The sequence below is a fragment of the Aulonocara stuartgranti genome, assembly GCF_965226115.1.
Source record: "Aulonocara stuartgranti genome assembly, chromosome: 14".
Taxonomy (NCBI): domain Eukaryota; kingdom Metazoa; phylum Chordata; class Actinopteri; order Cichliformes; family Cichlidae; genus Aulonocara; species Aulonocara stuartgranti.
The window spans coordinates 12,157,219-12,178,316 of record NC_138950.1 but is presented as its reverse complement, the minus strand read 5'-3'; the positions used below and the strand labels follow the sequence as shown (position 1 = coordinate 12,178,316).

General features: G+C 40.5%; 1 protein-coding gene across 5 annotated transcripts in view; it reads right to left on the bottom strand.

Moving 5' to 3' along the window:
* pitpnm3 (PITPNM family member 3) overlaps positions 1-21,098 on the bottom strand; it is a 116,443-nt gene that overhangs the window by 39,541 nt on the left and 55,804 nt on the right. For all 5 annotated transcript variants that reach the window (XM_082502774.1, XM_082502773.1, XM_082502776.1 and 2 more), the window contains 2 exons: positions 8,994-9,064; positions 8,631-8,851 (listed from right to left, as the gene is read on the bottom strand). In XM_082502774.1, the coding sequence (XP_082358900.1) occupies positions 8,631-8,851; positions 8,994-9,064 (292 nt within the window). The remainder of the gene's footprint in view (positions 1-8,630; positions 8,852-8,993; positions 9,065-21,098) is intronic.

Sequence of the window (21,098 nt, the reverse complement as noted above, 5' to 3'; positions counted from 1 at the left end):
TGCAAAAATCCCTTCATTCTTTGCTCATAAAGCCGCATAGAAAATGCACACAACACAAGAGTTTCACAAGAAAAACCACAGATGTGCCCCTGATTGGTGTTGAAATGCCCCCTGTTGAGCCCTTTCTCCTTATTTGGCAAGTCAAGTTCACATTAAGTCATTTTAAGTTCACATTAAATATCGAGTAGGCACAGCTGAGAAAAAAAGAGGAATATGAGAGGAACAACAATGACTTCAGAATCACCTCTGTGATGGATCGGGGGAATTATGTGTTGCAAACTAAGAATATTTAAATCAAATAAAACCAGTATATTTGTATATGTAGTAAACCAGATTTGTTTCTTAGCTTAACTCCTACTCCTCCTAGCTACATGACAAAATATGCATACAGCTTTTATTGTTATTGAGAACTCTGGCGTGCTCTTATTTAGATGCACAAGGTAAACAAATTAAAAAATTCAATGCATTTCGATAAAAATGGAAGTTCTTGTTTTTCATGAAAAGTTGAAAACATCTAATCGGTGAGTAGAAGATGAAACCAGAAAAGAAGTGTATCTTCCTGCCTGATATTCAGCAACTGACCAGAGTTGCCACACACATTGAAATGTCTGCAAACTATGACTGCTAACAGTTCACACAATATAATTGCCATGTTTGAACTTATATATATTATAACTCAAAGAAGAGTAGTTTGTCAGATTTTAAAGAGTTCCACAAAACACTACACATCTTCCAAATTCATGCCCAACAACAATATTGCTGAGTAGATGTACAGAAAAATGTGACAGTGCTGTGTGAAGGAAAGTGACTGGAGTTGTCAGGGGTTTTCTTTCTTACAATTCTAAGTTATAGAACTAAATCAGTGCTTGTGTGTTTCACCTGTTATGTTTCCAGAAGTTTTGCTAATAGCACTTTTCCACTCTGATGTGTAACTGACAGCAGATCTTCTAAGACTATTCACCCTGCAGTGTATGAACTCTGCTCTTAGGGCAGCTTTCTGAGAGTGTTTCAACACCTCAAGCTGCTTTCATGCAGATTGTAAAAAAAGAGAGAGAGAGAGAGAAAAGAGAGAGAATGACAGAGGGGGAAAAAAGAAAGAAATCCTTTGTAATGTATTCGCTGTTGCTGGAACGGTGCAGCTATCCGCATAACAACAGTGTCACTCCCTCTACAGAGGCCGCTGTGAAATATTCAGTTCAGGCAACTGCAGCACAGAAATGTCAGGATATTACTCAGGAGCAAGGCTTGTTGTGCAAAAACAGAAGAAGTAGAAGAAGAGCTAAAAAAAAAAAACATTAGTTCACCTCATAAATTGAATCAACATAAATTGTTTATCCACTGCTTGTTTATTGAGCTTTGGAGGTGAGAGAAAAGGGCAGGGATAGCTCAGTAGGTAGAGTGGTTGCCCCATGATCGGAAGGTCGGGGGTTCGATTCCCCTTAACAGCTACCCTGAGGTACCCCTGAGCAAGGTACCGTCCCTACACACTGCTCCCCGGGCGCCCAATGGCTGCCCACTGCTTCACTGAGTGAATGGGTTAAATGCAGAGAGCAATTTCCCCACGGGGCTCAATAAAGTACAATAATGTACACACTTTCTTTCTTCTTCTTCTTAAAAGAATTCCCAACATCCCAGCTAAGTACCACTGTGGGTTTGGTCGAAGCCTTGTAGGGCCCTGATCTTATTAAAGTCGTGTTAACAGATGTTCCTCTCATACACTCACAAAACACACTTGCTTTTGGAGAAATGCAAAAAAAACCTGTGATTAATATTCCAAACACAACTCTACCTCTGAAGAGGTTTCACAAGTCACACGACAGGAACAGAGGTTTTACACCTGCTGCACTGCTCCACAAATGTCAGGTGAGACACTCATTATTTGTGTTGTATAATTACTTGATTATGCAAGCGCTTGTTAGTATTAATACCATGGAACAGCCACTGTTTTACATTAGAAAGAGTGCACAAATAGGATTTGTTTGTATGCGCATGAACCAGACTCTTCTCTATTTTATAAAAACATCCTTGAAGGCTGCAGGTTATTCTCTGCACAACATCCATTCTTCTAATTAATGTCAAGCAATTACTACAATCTTTTTTAAGACAAACATGTGCTTTGAAACAGGGTTTTGCTATCAGACCATCCAAATCCGATCTGTATTTATTGGCTCTAATTAATCATAAAAATGATTTGATTTCCTTTCCGATGTTGGTGATCAATAAAAACAGAGCTGTGATATTAGGCGAATAATTTTGAGAGCAAAACTGACACTTCTGGTTCTTTGGTTCTGGATTTTACAGCTCAGTATAGTGGTGGATGTAGACTCCTAATTAAGAGCCTAATGTAATATAGCAGACCACAGGAATGATGAACTTGGCATCAATCAAACAGCAATGAGATGGCTGATAATTCAAATGTACCACTTGGGAGGCTTTTTGCTCCTCAAAAGAGACGCACCAGTATCTCCCTGACTGACAGACGAGCGTGCCTCATGTCGCTGTGACGTTTCTTCCATCATTATTTAAATTCATGAGTCATGCACTCACGAGCAGTGGCATTTACCTCGTTCAAATCTCCGAGCTCACGTTCAAAAAATGTCAGCTAAGAATATACGAATATATACGTAATATCTGCATGTAATGAAAGCGCATGACTCTGAAGACTCCCATAACAGGAAGCATTTTTTTAAATGGGTAACATCATATCATATCAGCTGTAAGGTTATCCTTTACATTCGAAGTGAGAGAGGGTTTTTCATTTGCCTGTAATTGCCATGTTAAGTTACTTAGTGCCACTTACAATACCCTGCTATACGTACTGAAGTCTTCCTCGACAGTTCATAGTAATGTGATGATGCGATGATGAAGAGCTCCACGAACAAAGCGCAGAGACGATAAAGCCAAGTAAGCCAATTAAATCTCGACCCAGCCTCATCGCACACAGCATAACCTTGAGACAGACTTTGTTATGCTGCCCTTCAAACCTGTCGCTTCTCGCCACATAACGGCAAACTGAAAAACTCTGAAGTCACTCAGATTTCCTGCCTAATTGCTCTCCCAATTTCTTAATGCCTGGCTTAGCACTGCATAGCATTTACGCCATTAACATGAACAGCAGCAGCACTCTGCTGAGCCTTATTAATTAAAGAGAGGGGGCATGGAAAGAGTATTGGCATGTCCTCAGTCACCAATGGCCAGAATAATGAGCTTCTACCCACCAAACAGAGGTCATTCTCCCTGGAGACGGACAAGTCAAAATCCTTGCAGCTGCCCTCGTTTGGCCTGAACACTGATGGGTGTACAGTAGCACTGAATACATTATATTTTACTCTCCTGCTGCTCAGATTTTAAAATCTGAGATGCTTCTATTTAAATTGAGGCTGCAGAGGAAATCAATTTGGGAGCATTTGTGTTGCTGCTGTTAATTGGATGTGCCATGGTGCTGTAATATACGTTCAGAGAGCTTTCCCAACTCGTTCCGTGTGGGATGTTTTTTTTCCAACTGTGTTTATGGATTACGCATGTGTTTCTGTGACGCTCTGCTCCTCGTCAGCACTCCAAGGTATGTTCATTAGTACAGTGGAGCTAATAATAACTGCTCTGAGCCTTGTGGGACACAGTAGCTCTTGTACACACAGCAACAAGAAAACTGAAAAACATGTTTATTCTCTATGGGAACCTTATATGGTACACAAGGAACTACCAAACGGAGTCCAAGGTTTGTTTGTTTATGTGAAAGTTTCTCTTTGAGGCGCTAAGAGGTTTTGCCACCTCCACTCCGTGGTGTGATTTTCAGCCAAGCTGTTACCCAGAATGAGAACAAATTACCCACACTGCAGTAATTCCTTTCTGTGTGGCTTATTCCTAAGATGTTTATATTGGCATCCAAATAAATGAGACTCCAAACACCCACAAGTTCAGCACTATCATTAGAGAAAACACTGTTAAATGACAAAAGTGCAGTTGACTGAGTGATGTGCCTTCATGTTTGTAGGCATCCATTAATCCCTACTGACCACACATATTGTGAGAGTATATTAAAGACCTAGAGCCATCTGCCCAAAATAAAGTTTTATATATTTTCACTGCAGATCAGAAATACATATCAACTTCAAACTGCTATCAGGCAATTGTAAAAAAGATTCAGATAAACCACTGCAGATGTATGTTTCAGTATCTGGTTTGCCTACATTAAAGGACTGACAAGTTGTTTTTTGTCAGCTACAATATGTATTTAGCATTTAGTGTGTATTAGTCATACTGACATGTGTTATGGTAAAAACAGGTTAACCTATAAAACAGTTTAACAGTGAATGAATGAATAAATTGAAATGTACATAAAAGTAGGGAATTACTATTATTATTTATATCAATAGCAATATATTTGTCCAATCTAATCCTGTAAGGTACTACAGGTACTGACGAATAAAGAAGAAAAGCTAATCTTTTCTCACTATACAAATACATGAACTTTGACGCAAAAAGTGTAGTTTCTCAGTGTCTTCTCTCCCCATGACAGCGAGAGCAGCAGGGTGTACTACAAAGCAAGATCACTGGCTTAGTGAGCCATGTAGACCTTAAAAGCCAGAGTTTCACCTGGCTGGATCACCATGGTAACTCAATACATAACCTAGTCCAAAACAGGTGATGTTCAGAGTTTCTGTTTGAAATGGGCTGGAACCTTTTTTTTAGTTTATTAACAGTAGGATTCGCAATAAATAAAGTGTGACATAGATTCCCTGCTTCGGTTTCAGCAGCACATACTGTGTGTTTTACATTGTCTCTGGAATTTCCATGTATTCAGCTGGTGACCCAGTAAGTGGATACATTTTTATGTTTGTCTTTTTAAATCTGCTGCTGAGCCTTCTTTTTTCATACTGCTGGAAAAGCAGCTAGAGCACAAATTAGAAACTACAAAAACATTTGCTGCGACGGAATATTAGGGGCACATTAGGGGAAAAGAATATTGTTGATCATTTTGAGAATAAATTTGAAGTTTCAAAGTCGAAAATGTATTTTGAGATGTGAAGATTGCCGTTACTGTTTCACAACAAACTGCCATGGCTGCTCTACCCTTTACAAAACCGTGTTTAAATGAGTTGGTGAAACAAACTGATCAGCCACCTTGTGATAAGACATACATATCTGTATTGCACCAGGATATCACCATTGATAACCTTTCATCTGTCCATTTCAAGCCATTCCCTTTTGTGATAATCCACTCGCCTGCATTTGTGTTTTTCTGCCTGACCACAAGCATCTTTTCAAAACCGATTCTGAAGTACGATTTCACTAACTCAGAGGGTCCAGCAACCGTGGCAGTTTGTCCTGAAACAACAACTGTAATCTCCATATTTTGACTTTTTTCTCAAAACTGAATTACGATTTTAATCTTGAAACTTCAAATTTATTCTCAAAACATTTATTTTTCTTAATGTGGCACTAATACTCCTTCCTAATTTGCAAGCTGTTGGATCAACAGGATAAATTTTACTTTGATCTGACAGCAAACTAAAGATTTTCACACGTGAGACAAAGTTGGAAATGAACACACTGAGTAACCTTTAATGTTTGTGTGTCTGCAGTCTTAATCTCTCATGTTAGAAACAAACAGCAGCACACCGAGCAGAAAATAAGTATAATAACTATTTATTTCACCTGCACTTGTAATGATCTAATCAAAAGGTTAAAGATTTTTTTTAGGAGTATTACTATCTTGTATTATTTTGCAGCAGCAGCATCGGATTTTACTGTTATTTTTCTAGATCTTTAGAGAGCTCTATCACCGGTTCTTCAGATGATGCATCTGAATGGAGCAAGCCCTTAATTCTTAAGTTTTATGCAGAAAAGTCGAACGATGTGTCTCACGCTCACAATTACGTGAGTGAGCACAGTCTCTGAATCAAAAAAGCCTGAGTTAACAAAGAATGATGATAGTCACAAACGTGGTACTCATCGTCAATTAAACTTTGATCATAACAGAGACAATAACAATAATAAACAATAAAATAACACAGAATAAATGTATGACACATGAATAATCCTAAATGTATTGGTATGTGTGCGTAAATTGTTTCTTTAGTTATACATTTCTCCATCTCTTAATTTTATTTAATCATTTATTTATCTCCCAGCAAAACAGCTTTGGTTGACACACTGTTGCAATAAGAATTGTTTTTTAAGCAAAATTTCATGCGTGCCTGTGTGTCCACACGCTTTCAATTACAGACAATCGAGACACGCAGCCATATAACTCATAACTCACTACTGCAATGGGAAACTGTTGTCATGAATATTTTATCTCTGGATGTGGTGAAAGCAAAGCAGACGTCAAGCTGCTGAGCAGCTACACAACTCAAATCTCTTTACACTTGTCTTGCTTCCAGTCTGTACCTCTCTCCAGCTAGCATCAATCACAACGCCAAACAGAAGCCTCGACTTGACTGCTAAACACATTCTTTCAGCCACGGTGATTAGTGACAAGTCAAACAAAAAATATCCTCGGCATATAATTGGGGAGCCGTGAAAACAAAGTGACGCTGTCAGAGGCAAAACTGTTGACCACTGGGACATGTGACATTAAATGTAAAATGAAATTATTAGTTACGCTTAAGCAGCCGTCTGAAAAGTCAGCAGTTCAGACTAAGGAAGGAGAAAGTCATGCTTTTGCCGCCTATATCTCCTAAACACCATCCAGCAGCTTTCCATCAATTTCAATTGCAAGGAATAAGAGCTGTGAGTGTTTATGGAGATGTTTAATATATCATAAAGAAAGAGTCATCTGCTAACGTCTGTTCATTACCATGTTAATATAACAATGTCTACAATTAACCCCGCCCCCTTGAAACTGAAACCTGAATGCAAAGTAACAGTAGCTAATTAACCAAACAGATCATTGCTTGGAGAGGCCTTAGAGGAAACTGTATGAAGTCATTTAAGCATTAATTTTATCCACTAAGAAGACACCTCTACTATTAAAGGGGAGCTTTAACAATTAGAAGCAACATTTAAAAAGTTTAGGGGTTATATTTTCCACATGATCACATGCTTATGGGGCCTGAGAAATGCCCTGAGCATGCTAATTAAGACAGAAGTGTGGCTGACCTTCACCACCTGAGCAGCACTGGGCATTAATTCCTGCAGACATGCACATTCTTCAAGCATCTTCTTCAAAAATACAGAATTAATTGCTCCTTCATTGTAATTGAAGCTTTCAATCAAAATAGGAAGAAATTAAGATAAAAAGCTACAGAAACAGGACAATTACCTTATGGAGCACTTGGCTTTTTCCCTTTGTTTTCCTTGTCTAAAGAACCGAGCTGGAATGCAGCTTACTACGGGCAACAAATTACAATGTGACAGCATGAAACTGCTCAGCATCATGCCTCATAATCATTGACTTATTCATCAGCTGACAAGTGAAATCACAGACTCCTAACTCTCTCCAACACACTTAACTCCCGTGTGTAAACTTGGGCAGGTTGTGAGAGTAAGCCATGTTAGCTGTCATTCATTTTTTAAATATGGAAAGTGGACCATGAGTGTTCATGTCTCACTCATAGTCCATCCAAATGTTTACGCATGTGAAAGAAAGAAAGTTAATGCAATAGCATTAGCATTAACTTTTCTTCAAGTTACATATCATTGATATGAGGAACTTTGGTTTATTAGTGTGTCAGTGACATCTTTCATTCATTCACTAGAGTATGGGTGTGTAGTGATATTAAACATGTGACCCAATATCAGCTGTTCAGGAAACTTGTGGGTGAAGCAAGAAGACAAAACTAAATAAACTGACTATCTGCTAATATTTATACTAATTTTACTTTTGAAATGTAAATTTTAAAGGTGTTCCAACTCATTCTAATGCCTAATGCACTGACAAGCACAGGACCTTTTACAGAGTTGTCATTGATTTACAGTCTGCAGCGACAGAATCAACAAAATAGCTGATTATAAAATCTGGTGTCACTTTTCCCACAGTGTTCATCCATTCTACTTAACTTCATATCATTTTAGATACTTCATATCAAACTAAGGTGTTTATCAGAGCTGCCTGAGGCCACTAGTTCATGTTGTCCTCCCATCCAAGCAGCAGAAGGCACATTATTCTATTTAAAGTGTGAAAGGCTGTGTTTCCACATAATTAATTTCCGACAAGAAATTGTACTGGCAACTGAAAAATTCTGGTTCACTGAAAGGGATAACCCTAGGAGTTCTTAAAAGTGCCATAGCAAGGTCTGGGTCACACGGAGCGTGAAATACAGCTTTTATTCTCATTCAGTTGTGAAATTCGCTGCACGGGCGAACATCGCTCTTTCCAAAAATATCTCCTCATTTGATACTTGACTTCAGCTAATATTTTGGCATATTTCTTTTCCTCAGTCTTTAATTTTCGGTAGATCTGGAAGCGGTGAAGGCCACAGCACATGATTCACACCATTTTCACATTTATCAAACTATTCACCATGCCTCTGTGCCCTTCTCCAGTTATGTTTTGCCATTGATCTGTCACCTGTGTGGCTAAATATGAATGAAAGAGAATTAAATCATCTGGATTTTATCCAGGTATGCAACACTTTAAAATGTAAATAGTACATGAGGGCGTGTGGTTTAGCATCAGCACTTACTTGGACACCAGAGAGAAGGCTTCAGCACATACAGCTGGACATGGCACCAGCTTGATCATCACGTGTTCGGCAGCAGCTTGGAAATGCGCCCGCGTAACCTTGTCGAGCACCGAGGCCAACGTGGCCACATCGCCAGCTTTTGTGCTGGGATCTCCGCCCGCTGTGTCCAAGATGTTTCCCCCATGCACCACAAGTATTAGCACATGGGTCTTACATTTTCTCTGCAAGGGTGTTGAAAAGGGACATGTTAAACAAGGGAGTGAAAGGGAGAGAAAAAATAAGGGCAACATTTTGTGAAAGGGATGAGTACTCCTCCATGTTATTGGCTACTAGTGAACAGAGGCTGTTTTGTAATGGTCCTACCTCTGTATCGTCCACTCCTTCAATGCTGCTCTGAGGGGCACAGCGTGGGCCTCCCAGCTGGTACAGACCCTCTGTATTGCATGAGTAAAGTATAGGGGCAGGAAGTAGCAGCAAGGGAGAACGAAGGAAGGAAGAGAGACAGAGAAAAGGAAAGAATGGGTCACGGCAGGAGATACTTTAGCCAGACACACTAATAACAAAAGCATAAATGGATATTGATTAGTGAATATGGTCAACATTACGAAAGCCTCTTCATCTCTCTCTATTTCGACTTCAAACTGTGCAGTGGTTCAATATGCCCTGAGGCTCAAATAAAACAAGCATGAGATTCAGAGATCAGTACCAAACAGCAAACAGTAGTTTTTTCTGTGGCAGCATCTACAGCAAAGCATCACGTGAGACGCAGAAAGAAAGATGAGGGCACAGTTTGTGTTTTGTTTTTTTAATATCCACCAGTATCTCTCCCTCCCTTTTGAAGGTGCAGCATTTCTTTGGAACCTGGCCAAACTCATTACCCTCTCCGGAAGCCTCTGCATGCTGTGTCATCCTATTCCTGAGCTCTCTCCTGTCTCTCTATTTTCTCTCTCCCGGCTTAAGGCCCAGCTCTGTGCTCTGCTCGCTCACTCGCTCGTTGTTTATTTGGCCCCCTCGTCTGGGACTGACTGTCATGGGAGGCTCACAGACTCATGCACCGTCGGCTTCCTTCTACCCAGTTCCCAGCCCACAGCTTGCCTCCAACTGCCTGCTTGTCTAGAACAGATCAGCACACACAGGGGACTTAGCATACTGCACTATTTTAGTCACAAAGTAACAGGAAATCAATGGAGTAAGTTTTTTGGTTTTTTTTACTGAAATAGGAAAGTAGGGTAGAAAAGTTCTTCCAAAAACCTTGAAATATTTTAGCGTGCAAATACTGCCGAAGAGCAAAATGTTGTGGAAATTGACAGCAAATACAAAACCTCAGCTGCTTGACAAGATGATGGCTGTATCTACTTTTTGATTATTCATTAATGTGTCAAACATGAGGCCACTGATATAACAACAGGTGAAGAGTGAAGAACAGTCTGGATTCAAACCGAGAACTTTCTTGCTTTATTGTCTGCACAAAATAATTAAAATAAGAATTAACTGTTGACTTTTCAGTTTCCCCAACCATTAGCACCATTAGCATGTCAAACAAGCACATAAAGCTACCGACACAATTCTCAACAGCTTTTGTCTTTATTTAAATCCATCATTTTAAGCTTTGAAAAACTGTTTTGTTTTCAAGACATGCATGTGTCTTAATAAAATTATGAACACCATTTAATTAATGGAACTATTTAACATATTACTGTGAAAGCTGGTTGAAGTCCGGACGGAGACACAAATTGAGGCTGTGTCAAGAAGGGGATCCAGAATGAAACTCTGCCAGGTCAAACATTTGGCCTGGCATTTGGCCCTATGGCAAGGGAGTGACTCACAAACTGACATGAATAAACCAAAACCAAACTTTTATTACACAGAAAGAAGTAATCACAAATAGTACAAAAAGTCCAGAACATACATTTTAAATTCTCAACAAATACAATCACAAATACAGAGGAGGGGATATTACCAGAGAGCCAGACACCAGGAAAACTGATGCTATAAACACAACAAGGACTAATTGGGGGAGTGGAAATACCTGGGATACAAGAACCAGCAAAAAACTAATCAAGGACAATGAGAGGTAAAAATGAAAAGCAGACAAAAAATTCTCAGAAACAGCCAGAAAACTCAAAATAACCCAAAAACCTACAAACCATAACAATTATGCTTGATAGACGCAGACCAGAAATCTTCTGGTTTAAACCTGTTTTGGTTCGCTTGAGAGAAATGATGGAAAAACTTTAAGAGTAATGACTCACAAAAAGCTCTACACTCACTTTCAGCAAATAAAACCTGAAGACATCTTAAGGTGAAACCACTCGAAAAATCTGACCATAGACACACTAACAGAATCACTTGGAACAGTGTGCGAGAAATGAAAATCTTGAGTGAAACCTGGAGAAATTGGAGCAGTACCAAAAAGCGGAAAGCTGAAATAGGTTTCATTATATGTTCGCAGAATAATATCACTGTGGCTGAATGAGTGACATAAGATTAATTTGGCTTGGGGAAAAGGAAATGTTGCAGTGACATCCAAAGCAGTTTAGATTTTTGATGTCCTAAAGAGAATAAAGCCAGCGGATCCTGATTCTCTCATATCATTTACTGATTAAACTAGATAGGACAATGACATTGCATCCAAAAAATGCCAGTATAAATAAAACCTACATCTGAAACATGAAAAATGACCTGGCTGCCAATGGGCAGCAAACAGCTGCATTCAGCAGGTTGTAAAGAGAAAGACGAAGGAAAGATCAGAGCTTCACTCCTCACCTCGTCATTTGTGAAAACAGCACACATGCTGCGCTCCTCCTGGCTTCAACATTAAGTGAGGCATTTGTCTGATATGGGTGCAAACTGGCAAAATCATGTTTCTGTTGGCGCAGCTCAGTGGTATAAACTTGCCTTCCTGTGGCTAAAGCTAAACCATTTTCTTCCATCTACAGCAGACTTTTTTGCTGCGGGGGTGGGGGGATTCTTACCATCTGCGTTTCTTTTTCATTTTCTTGTGTTTCTTCTCTCAGACGTCTGAGTCCCCCCGGTCAATATGGGCTTTATGAAGCACATATTGATCTAACCTAGAAAGCACCCAGTGGGAAGTTGACAGTGCCCTAGTTCAGTGGCATCGTGGCCATTTCCAGTGGCTCTAGGCCCAGGCAGGCACACACTAACAGCAGGCGAACAGAGTGCGTCAATGCATCTGTTGTCATACTGAGATATTTCATAAGTTATCTATGAGAGACGGAAAGGAAAATTGAGGGTTGCGAAGATGAGAACAGGTCTACAGAAAAAATCTCCAAGAGCTGAAAGTGAAAGGTTGAAAATAGTGACATATTGATCTCTGTCAGGATGCCCCTTGTGTGTCATTCTGTCAGTGTAACTATGATTTAAAATGTCATTGTCTATAAAATGGTGGCTTCTTTTTGTCTCATTTATCACCTTGGATTTAGCAGATGGAAGGAAAACAAAAGCAGCAGGATGAGACTAACTTCCAGACAACAGAGTTATAGCTTCCCCAGGGTCTATGAAAATGGCAAAACGCACTCAAAGTTTCCTGTCTGCTGGAGTGTGATTCAATTCATTAGAGTTCCAGTATCATGGTGAATTATCTGTGTTCCTGCAAAGACGCGAATAGAAAACAGCAGCATTTTTCCTTCCCATCTTTGATTGAACAAGATACACTATAGACTCAAGAAGCAAGACAAAATGTGTGACACAGAGCAAAGCTCCATGATGTACTAAACAGGTATGGGAGAATAATCCACAAAGAGTGTATTAAAAAACAAACATTTAACTTAAACTTGCAAGTGCATTTTCAACATAAAACCTACACTGACGTATTATGACTGCATAGAATCTTTAGGGTGAATGTTGCAGGCGGTATAACGTTCGGCACAGCATCGCTAGACTCTTTCACGTCTCTGTCACATATTCTCACTGTGAACCTGCCCTCACCTGTGAAGAGAATGGGTTCCATGTTGCACACCTGCCAGGTCTGGTGTTCTCTAGCGAATGCCAATCGAGCTGGATGATACATGGCTGTGTGAGCAGTCCGACTAAACTGATTCTAGCCGTTTAGTCAGAAAGATGGACATGAATAGCCGAGTGGAGGTCATGTTGGGGTGGCTGTAGCGTAGAGCAGGTCACCTACTAACTGGAAGGTTGGTGGTTTAATCCCTGTCTGCTCCAGTCTGCATGCCAAATATCATTGGGTGACCCCATGTGATGCATCCATTGTAGTATGAATGTGTGTGAATGTTAAATGGGTGAATGAGGCAGTTGTCTAAAGCACTTTGAGTACTCAGAGTAGAAAAGCGGTATATGAGAACCAGTCCTTTAACCATTTATCATGTTGTAGGCCTCCGTCAGTGCTCCTCCTGTTTCCCCTCACATAAAGGAGCTGATTGCTGGTGCCCTTCTACGGCCTTGTCCAGCTCATCTCATGTAATATTTCTTCGAAACTCTTGAAACTGTGCTGGGAGACACAGCTGAACCTCTTGCAACGTCACGTATGAATGTGCCATCCTGGAAAAACTAGAGTACCTGTGCGACCTGAATGAACTGCATGTACCATCTCATACTACCAGTAGCTACAAGAACACTAGCAGAAAAAACACCTGTAGCCCAAAACCTATAAAATCCTGCCCTTCATGGGCGCCTATCTTGTTGCTTCTCCCTGTTATCACTTTCATTTGCACCAGAGCAGCAGAAACCGATTCGTCCTTCGGTGATCTGGGTCAGTCTTCCTAAGTTTAAATGACTTTGTGTTCTACTGCGATGGTCGAACGTTCCCTGGACTTTTGAGGAGTGTGATTATTTGAAAATGAATAAAAATGATACATAAAAATGTCAGATGTCAAATATGAAAATGTAAATTGAAAAGCTTGATGGAAGGGTATTTTTTCTGAAAAGAAAAAAGCTCTTAAATAAAGAATACCATCCAGAGAAGCTGTGCTGCTGGTTGGTGGCATTTATTTGTTATCACTGGAGTTGGTTGTGTGCCTCACAAGATACAGATTTCAACTTATTCAGGATGCAGCTGCTCAAATTCTACCCAAGATTTGAAGAAAAAAAAGGATCATGTCACTCCAGTTACTCCATAACCTCTGCTGGCTATGAACTGCTTTCAGAAAACATTTTAGGATTTTCCTCCTGGTAGATAAAGCTTTTAATATCTTTCTTTCTCTCAGTCTACATTGTTAATAGACCCCTCAGGTCACAAGATGTTTCTCTCCTTCACAGATCCAAATCATTTCAACATTTTTTTGTGGCAAAATTTAAGCTGCTGAGAGAGACATTTATATACATGAGGCAAATAAATCATGCGTAATTTTGTAAGTCCTCACTATGTGTTTATTTGGATGAATGCTGTCTCGTAACTGGATAAACAAGCCCCTCTGACCTCTGGCACAGTATAGGCATGCTAACAAACTCAGCCATCTGTTCAGCGCCGCTGGCATCAGGGTCTGCTTTGTTGCCCTACTGAGAAAATACTCGAGGGGACCCCACCAGTCCTGCTGCATGACAAACCTGCTGACCGCACACATCAGCATACACACGCACACATCCCATACGACTGTGCAGTTTATATACACTGACTGCAACCATCAAATGCACTCACAATCTGTGCCTAACAATCCCAGCTGCTCCCAATCTACATGACATGGCTGCTGTACAGCAACACACGCTAAGGCAGAAATCTACAGCACACAGAAGTGAGGACGGAGAGGCAACTTAGTACTCACAACAAAACCCAAGCGTAGGAGACTTTGAATTCTTTGAATATAATCTACTTATTATTCTGCTTAGAATTTGCATTTGTATTATTCTGCCAAATCCAAAGGAAAAAAAGTTTACAAATATACCCAGAAATATATCGAAATATGCTGATAATGAGCAGCATTGAAGACCAGTAAACAAGTCCACGACTAGTGGGACAAATTTAAGTACTATGTGTACTTTAGGCATGTGCATATACACTGGATCCATAAGTATTTGATCAATGACACTTTCTGCCTCTGTACGTTACCACAGTGGACTTTCTAGTACAGGGTTGGACTCCCTTTACATTCAGAACTGCCTTAATTTTTCATGGTATGGATTCAATAAAGTGCTGGAAACATTCCTCAGAGATTTTAGTTCATACTGACATGACAGCACCATACAGTTACTGCAGATTTGTCAGCTGCATATCCCAAAAGTTCCCCATTGGATTCTGATCTGGTGACTGTGGAGACCATTTTAGTACAGTGGACTCACCATCATGTGAATTGGTGCACTATCCTGCTTGAAGCAGCCATCAAAATATGGCACGGTGGTCATAAAGAGATGAATGTGGTCAGCAACAATACTCAGGTAGGCTGTGCTGTTTAAACAATGCTTAGTTAGTACTAAAGGGCCCAAAGTGTGCCAAGAAAATATCCCCACACTATTACACCATCAGCAGCCTGAGCCATTAATACAAAGCAGAAAGGATACATGCTTTCATGTTATTTATGCCAAATTCTGACCCTGAGAGCTGTGCAGATTTGGAGCTGATAGCAGCCATGTGACGCTATCCAGACGAATATTTCCATTTCCTTGTTAACTGTTAAAACATGCATACAGTCTTACAATGATGCTCAGGGTAACAGCAACAAAAAATAACTTTATTGTTCACAAAACTCAATATACTGTATGCTGTACTCTATTTTTTTCATACACTGTTAAGCTCTTATTTTCTTGGAATGTTAAGTGGCAGAAACGAATGCAGCTACATGCCACATAAACATTTATGGCAACACCCAATTAACATTTCTAAGCAGTAGAAATCTATGTGGAGCTGAGTGACAGATGTGGTGTACTGCTTGGGTTTCTTCCTCCTTCCTATTTCATATCTTCGTTCTCGCTCCTGCTCGCTCTTCCTTTTACCCCCCTCTCCTTCCCCCCTCGTGGGGCTCCAGGCTGCGACAGTGTTGTCTGCGTGTGATTATCTGTTCCCCATGTGCGATCGCACAGCCTTTCTTGCTTCATATCCTGTCAGACAAGCATGCTCATATGCACACATCTGCACACATACAGATAAACAATTTTCACAGGCGTGAAAGTACAAATAGACACAGAAATGGAGACACAAAGGTGCCTTTGTTAACAAAAGCATTATAACAACTGAATGCCTTTAGATAGATAGATAGATAGATAGATAGATAGATAGATAGATAGATAGATAGATAGATAGATAGATAGATAGATAGATAGATAGATAGATAGATAGATAGATAGATAGATAGATAGATAGATAGATAGATAGATAGATAGATAGATAGAACTTTATTAATCCCTCGGGTGGGTTCCTCTGGGAAATTCGATTTCCAAAAAGCACAGCACCGACAGAAGTTTCAGAGTTACAGAATATATATATATATATATATATATATATATATATATATATATATATATATATATATATATATATATATATATATATATATACACACACACACACACACACACACACACACACACACACACATATATATAAATACAGAGACAATATAAATAAAATATACGAAGGGGATAAATAGAATAAATAGGAATAAAAAATAAAAATACAAGTGAATGAATTGCACATTTCGAGTATTGAGGTCTATTGCACTGTTGACTATTTACAAAAGTATTGCACAAAAAGGTATTGCACAGTGAGGTGAAGAGGCACTACAGCTTAGTTGTTCCCCCCTCCTTTGTCCTCCTGTTTCCCCTCCCTCTCCCCTCCAGAGAGGAGTTAAACAGTCTGATGGCGTGTGGGACAAAGGAGTTTTTAAGTCTGTTAGTTCTTGTCTTGGGGAGAAGCAACCTGTCACTGAACAGACTCTTCTGGTTGTTAATGGCCGTGTGCAGAGGATGCCTGGCATTGTCCATAATGTCCATCAGTTTCTTTAGTGTCCTTTTCTCTGCCACTGTCACCAGAGTGTCCAGCTTCATGCCGACCACAGAGCTAGCCTTCCTGATCAGTTTTTCCAGCCTGGATGAGTCCTTCTTTGCTGTGCTGCTCCCCCAGCACACCACAGCATAGAAAAGTACTCCAGCAACCACCGACTGGTAAAACATCCTCAGGAGCTTCCTGCAGATGTTAAAAGACCTCAGCCTCCTGAGGAAGTACAGTCGGCTTTGGGCTTTTTTATACAGGTGCTCTGTGTTGCATGACCAGTCCAGTTTATTGTCCACCCACAGCCCAAGGTACTTGTACTTGTTGACCACCTCCACCTCCTCCCCCTCTATCTGAACCGGCAGTGGACCTGCTCTAGACCTCCCGAAGTCCACAACCAGTTCCTTAGTCTTTGAGGTGTTGAGTTGCAGGTGGTTTGTGTGACTCCATGCGACAAAGTTCCTCACCAGACTTCTGTACTCCTCTTCCTGATCATCCCAGATACACCCCATGATGGCTGTGTCGTCTGCAAACTTCTGAATGTGGCATAATTCAGAGTTGTAGCAGAAGTCAGAGGTGTACAGGGTGAAGAGAAGAGGGGACAGCACAGTTCCCTGTGGTGCTCCTGTGCTGCTGACCACTGTGTCAGACGTGATGTCCTTCAGCCTGACGTACTGTGGTCTGTCGGTGAGGTAGTCGGAGATCCAAGCGACCAGGCAGGGGTCCACCTCCATCCTGTTCAGTTTTTCCTGAAGCATACAGGGCCGGATGGTATTAAAGGCACTGGAAAAGTCAAGAAACAGGATCCTGACCGTGCCTTTTCCCCCATCCAGGTGTGAGTGGGCTCTGTGTAGGAGGTACAGGATGGCATCCTCCACTCCGACACCCGCCTTGTATGCAAACTGTAGTGGGTCCTGGGCATGTTGTACCTGTGGTCGGAGGAGGTTGAGGAAGAGCCGCTCTAGAGTCTTCATAAGATGTGACGTCAGTGCCACCGGTCGGAAGTCATTCAGCTCATTGGGCCGGTTCTTTTTGGGGACCGGGACGATGCAGGATGTCTTCCATAGGGCGGGCACTCTCCCCAGTCGCAGACTGAGGTTGAAGACTCGTTGTAGCGGCTCCCCAAGTTCAGCAGCACACGCCTTTAGCATCCTAGGACACACCTTGTCTGGGCCTGCTGCCTTTCTGGGGCGAAGCTTCCTCAGTTGTCTCCTGACCTGATCCACTGTGACACTGGGAGATGTTTGGGAGGAGGGGAGGGGGGGAGATGTCTTGCTGCTGAGAGAGAGATTGGAGGAGGGGGGTGTCATGGTGTCAGGAAGGGGGGGAAGCGAGGGAGGTAGGAGAGTGGGGAGAGGACTCTGTAGTAAAGGTGAGGGTGAGGGTGGGGGGGTTGTGGGCTGGTCAAACCTGTTGAAGAAGTTGTTGAGTTCGTTTGCCTTCTCCACAGTCCCCCCCACTGTGCCTTTCTTTAAACATTGTAGAGATGAGGCTCTGGCTCATTAGCCACCTAGATCACCTCCTGTTTGTCTACAAAGCCCTCTCCATGGTCCGGCTCCATCTTACATGCCCAACATCTTATACTCTACTTCCAGGTCCCTCCGGTCAGCTGATTGGACCACAGTCAGAAGCATCCAATCTAGATTTAAACTCAGAGGAGACTGTGGGTTCTCAGCATTCCCCTCACATTCAAACCTACCCATTTTCCACCGAGTCTTTAAAACTAAACTTAAAATGTATTTTTATTCATTGGCATTTGAGTCTTTCTGAATTTGCTCATGTACATTTATTTGCCACAACTGTATATGTTTAGCACCTACTGGCACTTTTATTATTTTTACTTAATTCTCATCTGTTCTCTTGTTTTTATCCATTCTGCCTGTTGAACAGCACTTTGATCAACGTGTGTTGTTTTTAAATGTGCTTTATAAATAATTTCGAGGTTGAGAATATTAAATTGCTAAAACCTTCAACTGCTAAAGAGCCACAATTTTATCCTGCAGCACAACTGTCTCCATTAAACTAAAAGACTATTTTTTTCTGACATGAATAGACGTAAACCCAGCTTTGTAACTAACAAATACGCAGCTTTGAGATTTGGTTTTTTTTCCCCAAGCTAGAGGAAATAGCAAGGACAGACAAGACCGAGCACTCAGCCATTCGCCTGATAAATAAAACGGCGTTTCTTGTCATCTCATTCCTGACATGCGTAAACTAGTGGACCATATTCGTCCAGGACAACCACACAGACTGTTCACATATGTAAAGAAACCAACATGTGTCTATTATAAGGTCAGCCAGGAGATCTGTGTCAGGTGGCTAATTTGTGCAATTTCTGAGCTGGTCAGTAGCAAACAAACCATTTTTACTTTGACATGGGTAACTACTTTGTGGGATAAGTTCATTATTTTTGTCCAATTAATTATGTTGGTCCAATGACTGATAATACCAAAGTTTTTTTTTCTTTAAGATCAGAGATTGTATTATAAATATCTCACTCCTGCATCTTTTTTTTTATTTGTTTCATTATTCTACAGTAATTGCTTTTGTCTTCCCAGTGTCTATGCTTCTGTTTGCAATTTTGTTTTCAGAGAAACACAAAACCATTAATTTAATGGGAATTAAAGCAAGAGTGACATTGTGCCTATCCAAGCATCGTGTGTTAAAAATGACTGCGGGGATGCATGGGTAGAATACAGATGAGCCTCAGACCTTAAATTTATGTTTTCTGTCTCACTCTGTGTGTTTTCTGAATAGAGCTCCGGGGTGCATTCACAAAAGAGAGCCGTGGTGCTCCACAGAAAACAGAAAATCATTCTCCCATTCAATATATTTCTCTCCAGGTCACTTGGTGTGGAATTATATTTCCACCATATATTATGTAGCCAGAGAAACATCATCTGTGGTTGGTTATTTGGTAGGGCTTATCACTTAGTCATCTCTACCAAAGTGTTTAATGTTGCAATTTCAGATAATGTTATCCCAGCTTGGCACCGCACGCCAAGAAAGCAGCCAAGTCGGAGTCAGTCACTTTTGTTTATCAAGCAGCCCATATTTTTCAAAAAAAGATCACTTATGTAATGTGGCTATTTCAGGTCTGACTGTATTATATCGTATTAGTCAGTCAAAGAAGTGGAAAAACACAGGAATGAAAGGAGCACAGCATAAATATACAGATAATAATCTTTGCATAGTAAACAGATGGGAAGTATGAAAGATGCTGGAGCGGTGGCTGATGTGAGATCGCAGCATCTTACCGAGCAGAGATAAAGAAAGAGTGCAGAGGAGAATAAGGGGCAGTTGTGCTCCAGGCATTCCTCTCTGTCGCTGAGGTTTTCATCACTGTAAGTCACCTCTACTGCAAGAGAAAGTGTTTATAGGAGCCAGTGGCTTGTGGAGTAATGAAAGTAGAAAGAAAAGAGAGGGAATAAAAGAACATGATGAGGCTTATGGAATGAATGGGCATAGAAACTGTGGAGAAATATAAGACGGAAAGAGCCAGCTATGTTTCTGAGAAAACAGAAACCGATGGAGATTAAAGGGCAGTGGATGTCAGCTCAACTGCTAAAAAGACTGACTGACAATAGTCCAGCTGCAGAACTTTATGTTTTCCTGATTATCACAGATTTTAATTGATAATAAAAATCCCACAGGAAACAAACCATAACACAGCAATGTGATTCAGCCTTCTTCTTAGTTTTTATTAAAAACCACTGACAGTAAATCACCAGCAATGAGGTGATTAAACAAATGGGCAGCTGTAGCAGCTGCGGTTCTTAGTGACTCATTTACCTGGTATGAGTGTTGATAATTACAGCACAGTAAATCTTCCACAGAAGACAATTTGGACATGTTTACATGTTTTTGAAGGATTGATTTGGATGTGCTGATGCCCAAATGCATCAGATTTTTAAACACTTAATCCACAAAAACACTTGTAATGTAGCTGGCACCCAACACTTTTCCCCCAATACCTTGGATTTTTATACTCTGCTCACTAATTGCTTTGGTTCATCCAACTGTGCTTCACAACTTTGTTTTGGTTCACTCTCTCTGCTCTCCTCGGCATCATTTATGGCAATTCAATTCAATTAAAATCTCAGTGAACAAGTTGCACAGAAAACAAACACAGAAACTATGACCACTTAAAAATCAAAGAATATTATTTAGGAGAGGATGCAAAAACAAAACCCTTTAAAACTGCATTCTTTTCCCAAGTAGTCATACAAGTTATGTGGCCTAGTCATGTTGATTTCAATGACTTGCATGTTTCATTTTCCTGCCCTTGTGAAGTGCGTTGTAATAAAGATACTGATAAAGGCTTTGTCTTATAGAGATATTACTCCAAATGTCACCTACTGATTCTTAACAAGTTAAATTAAAAACATTTTTCAGGCCTCTTCTGTGAATAAACTGTTTTGTAGACACCACTTACAAATTGCTTTCCTGCAAAAATGATTCAAATATCAACATTATCTCCTGAGTCAAAACTGACGTTGTGCATCATGATGGCAAAAATGATGGTTTTACATAAAAGTAGAAATTTCAGCCCTCTATTACAAAACAACAAA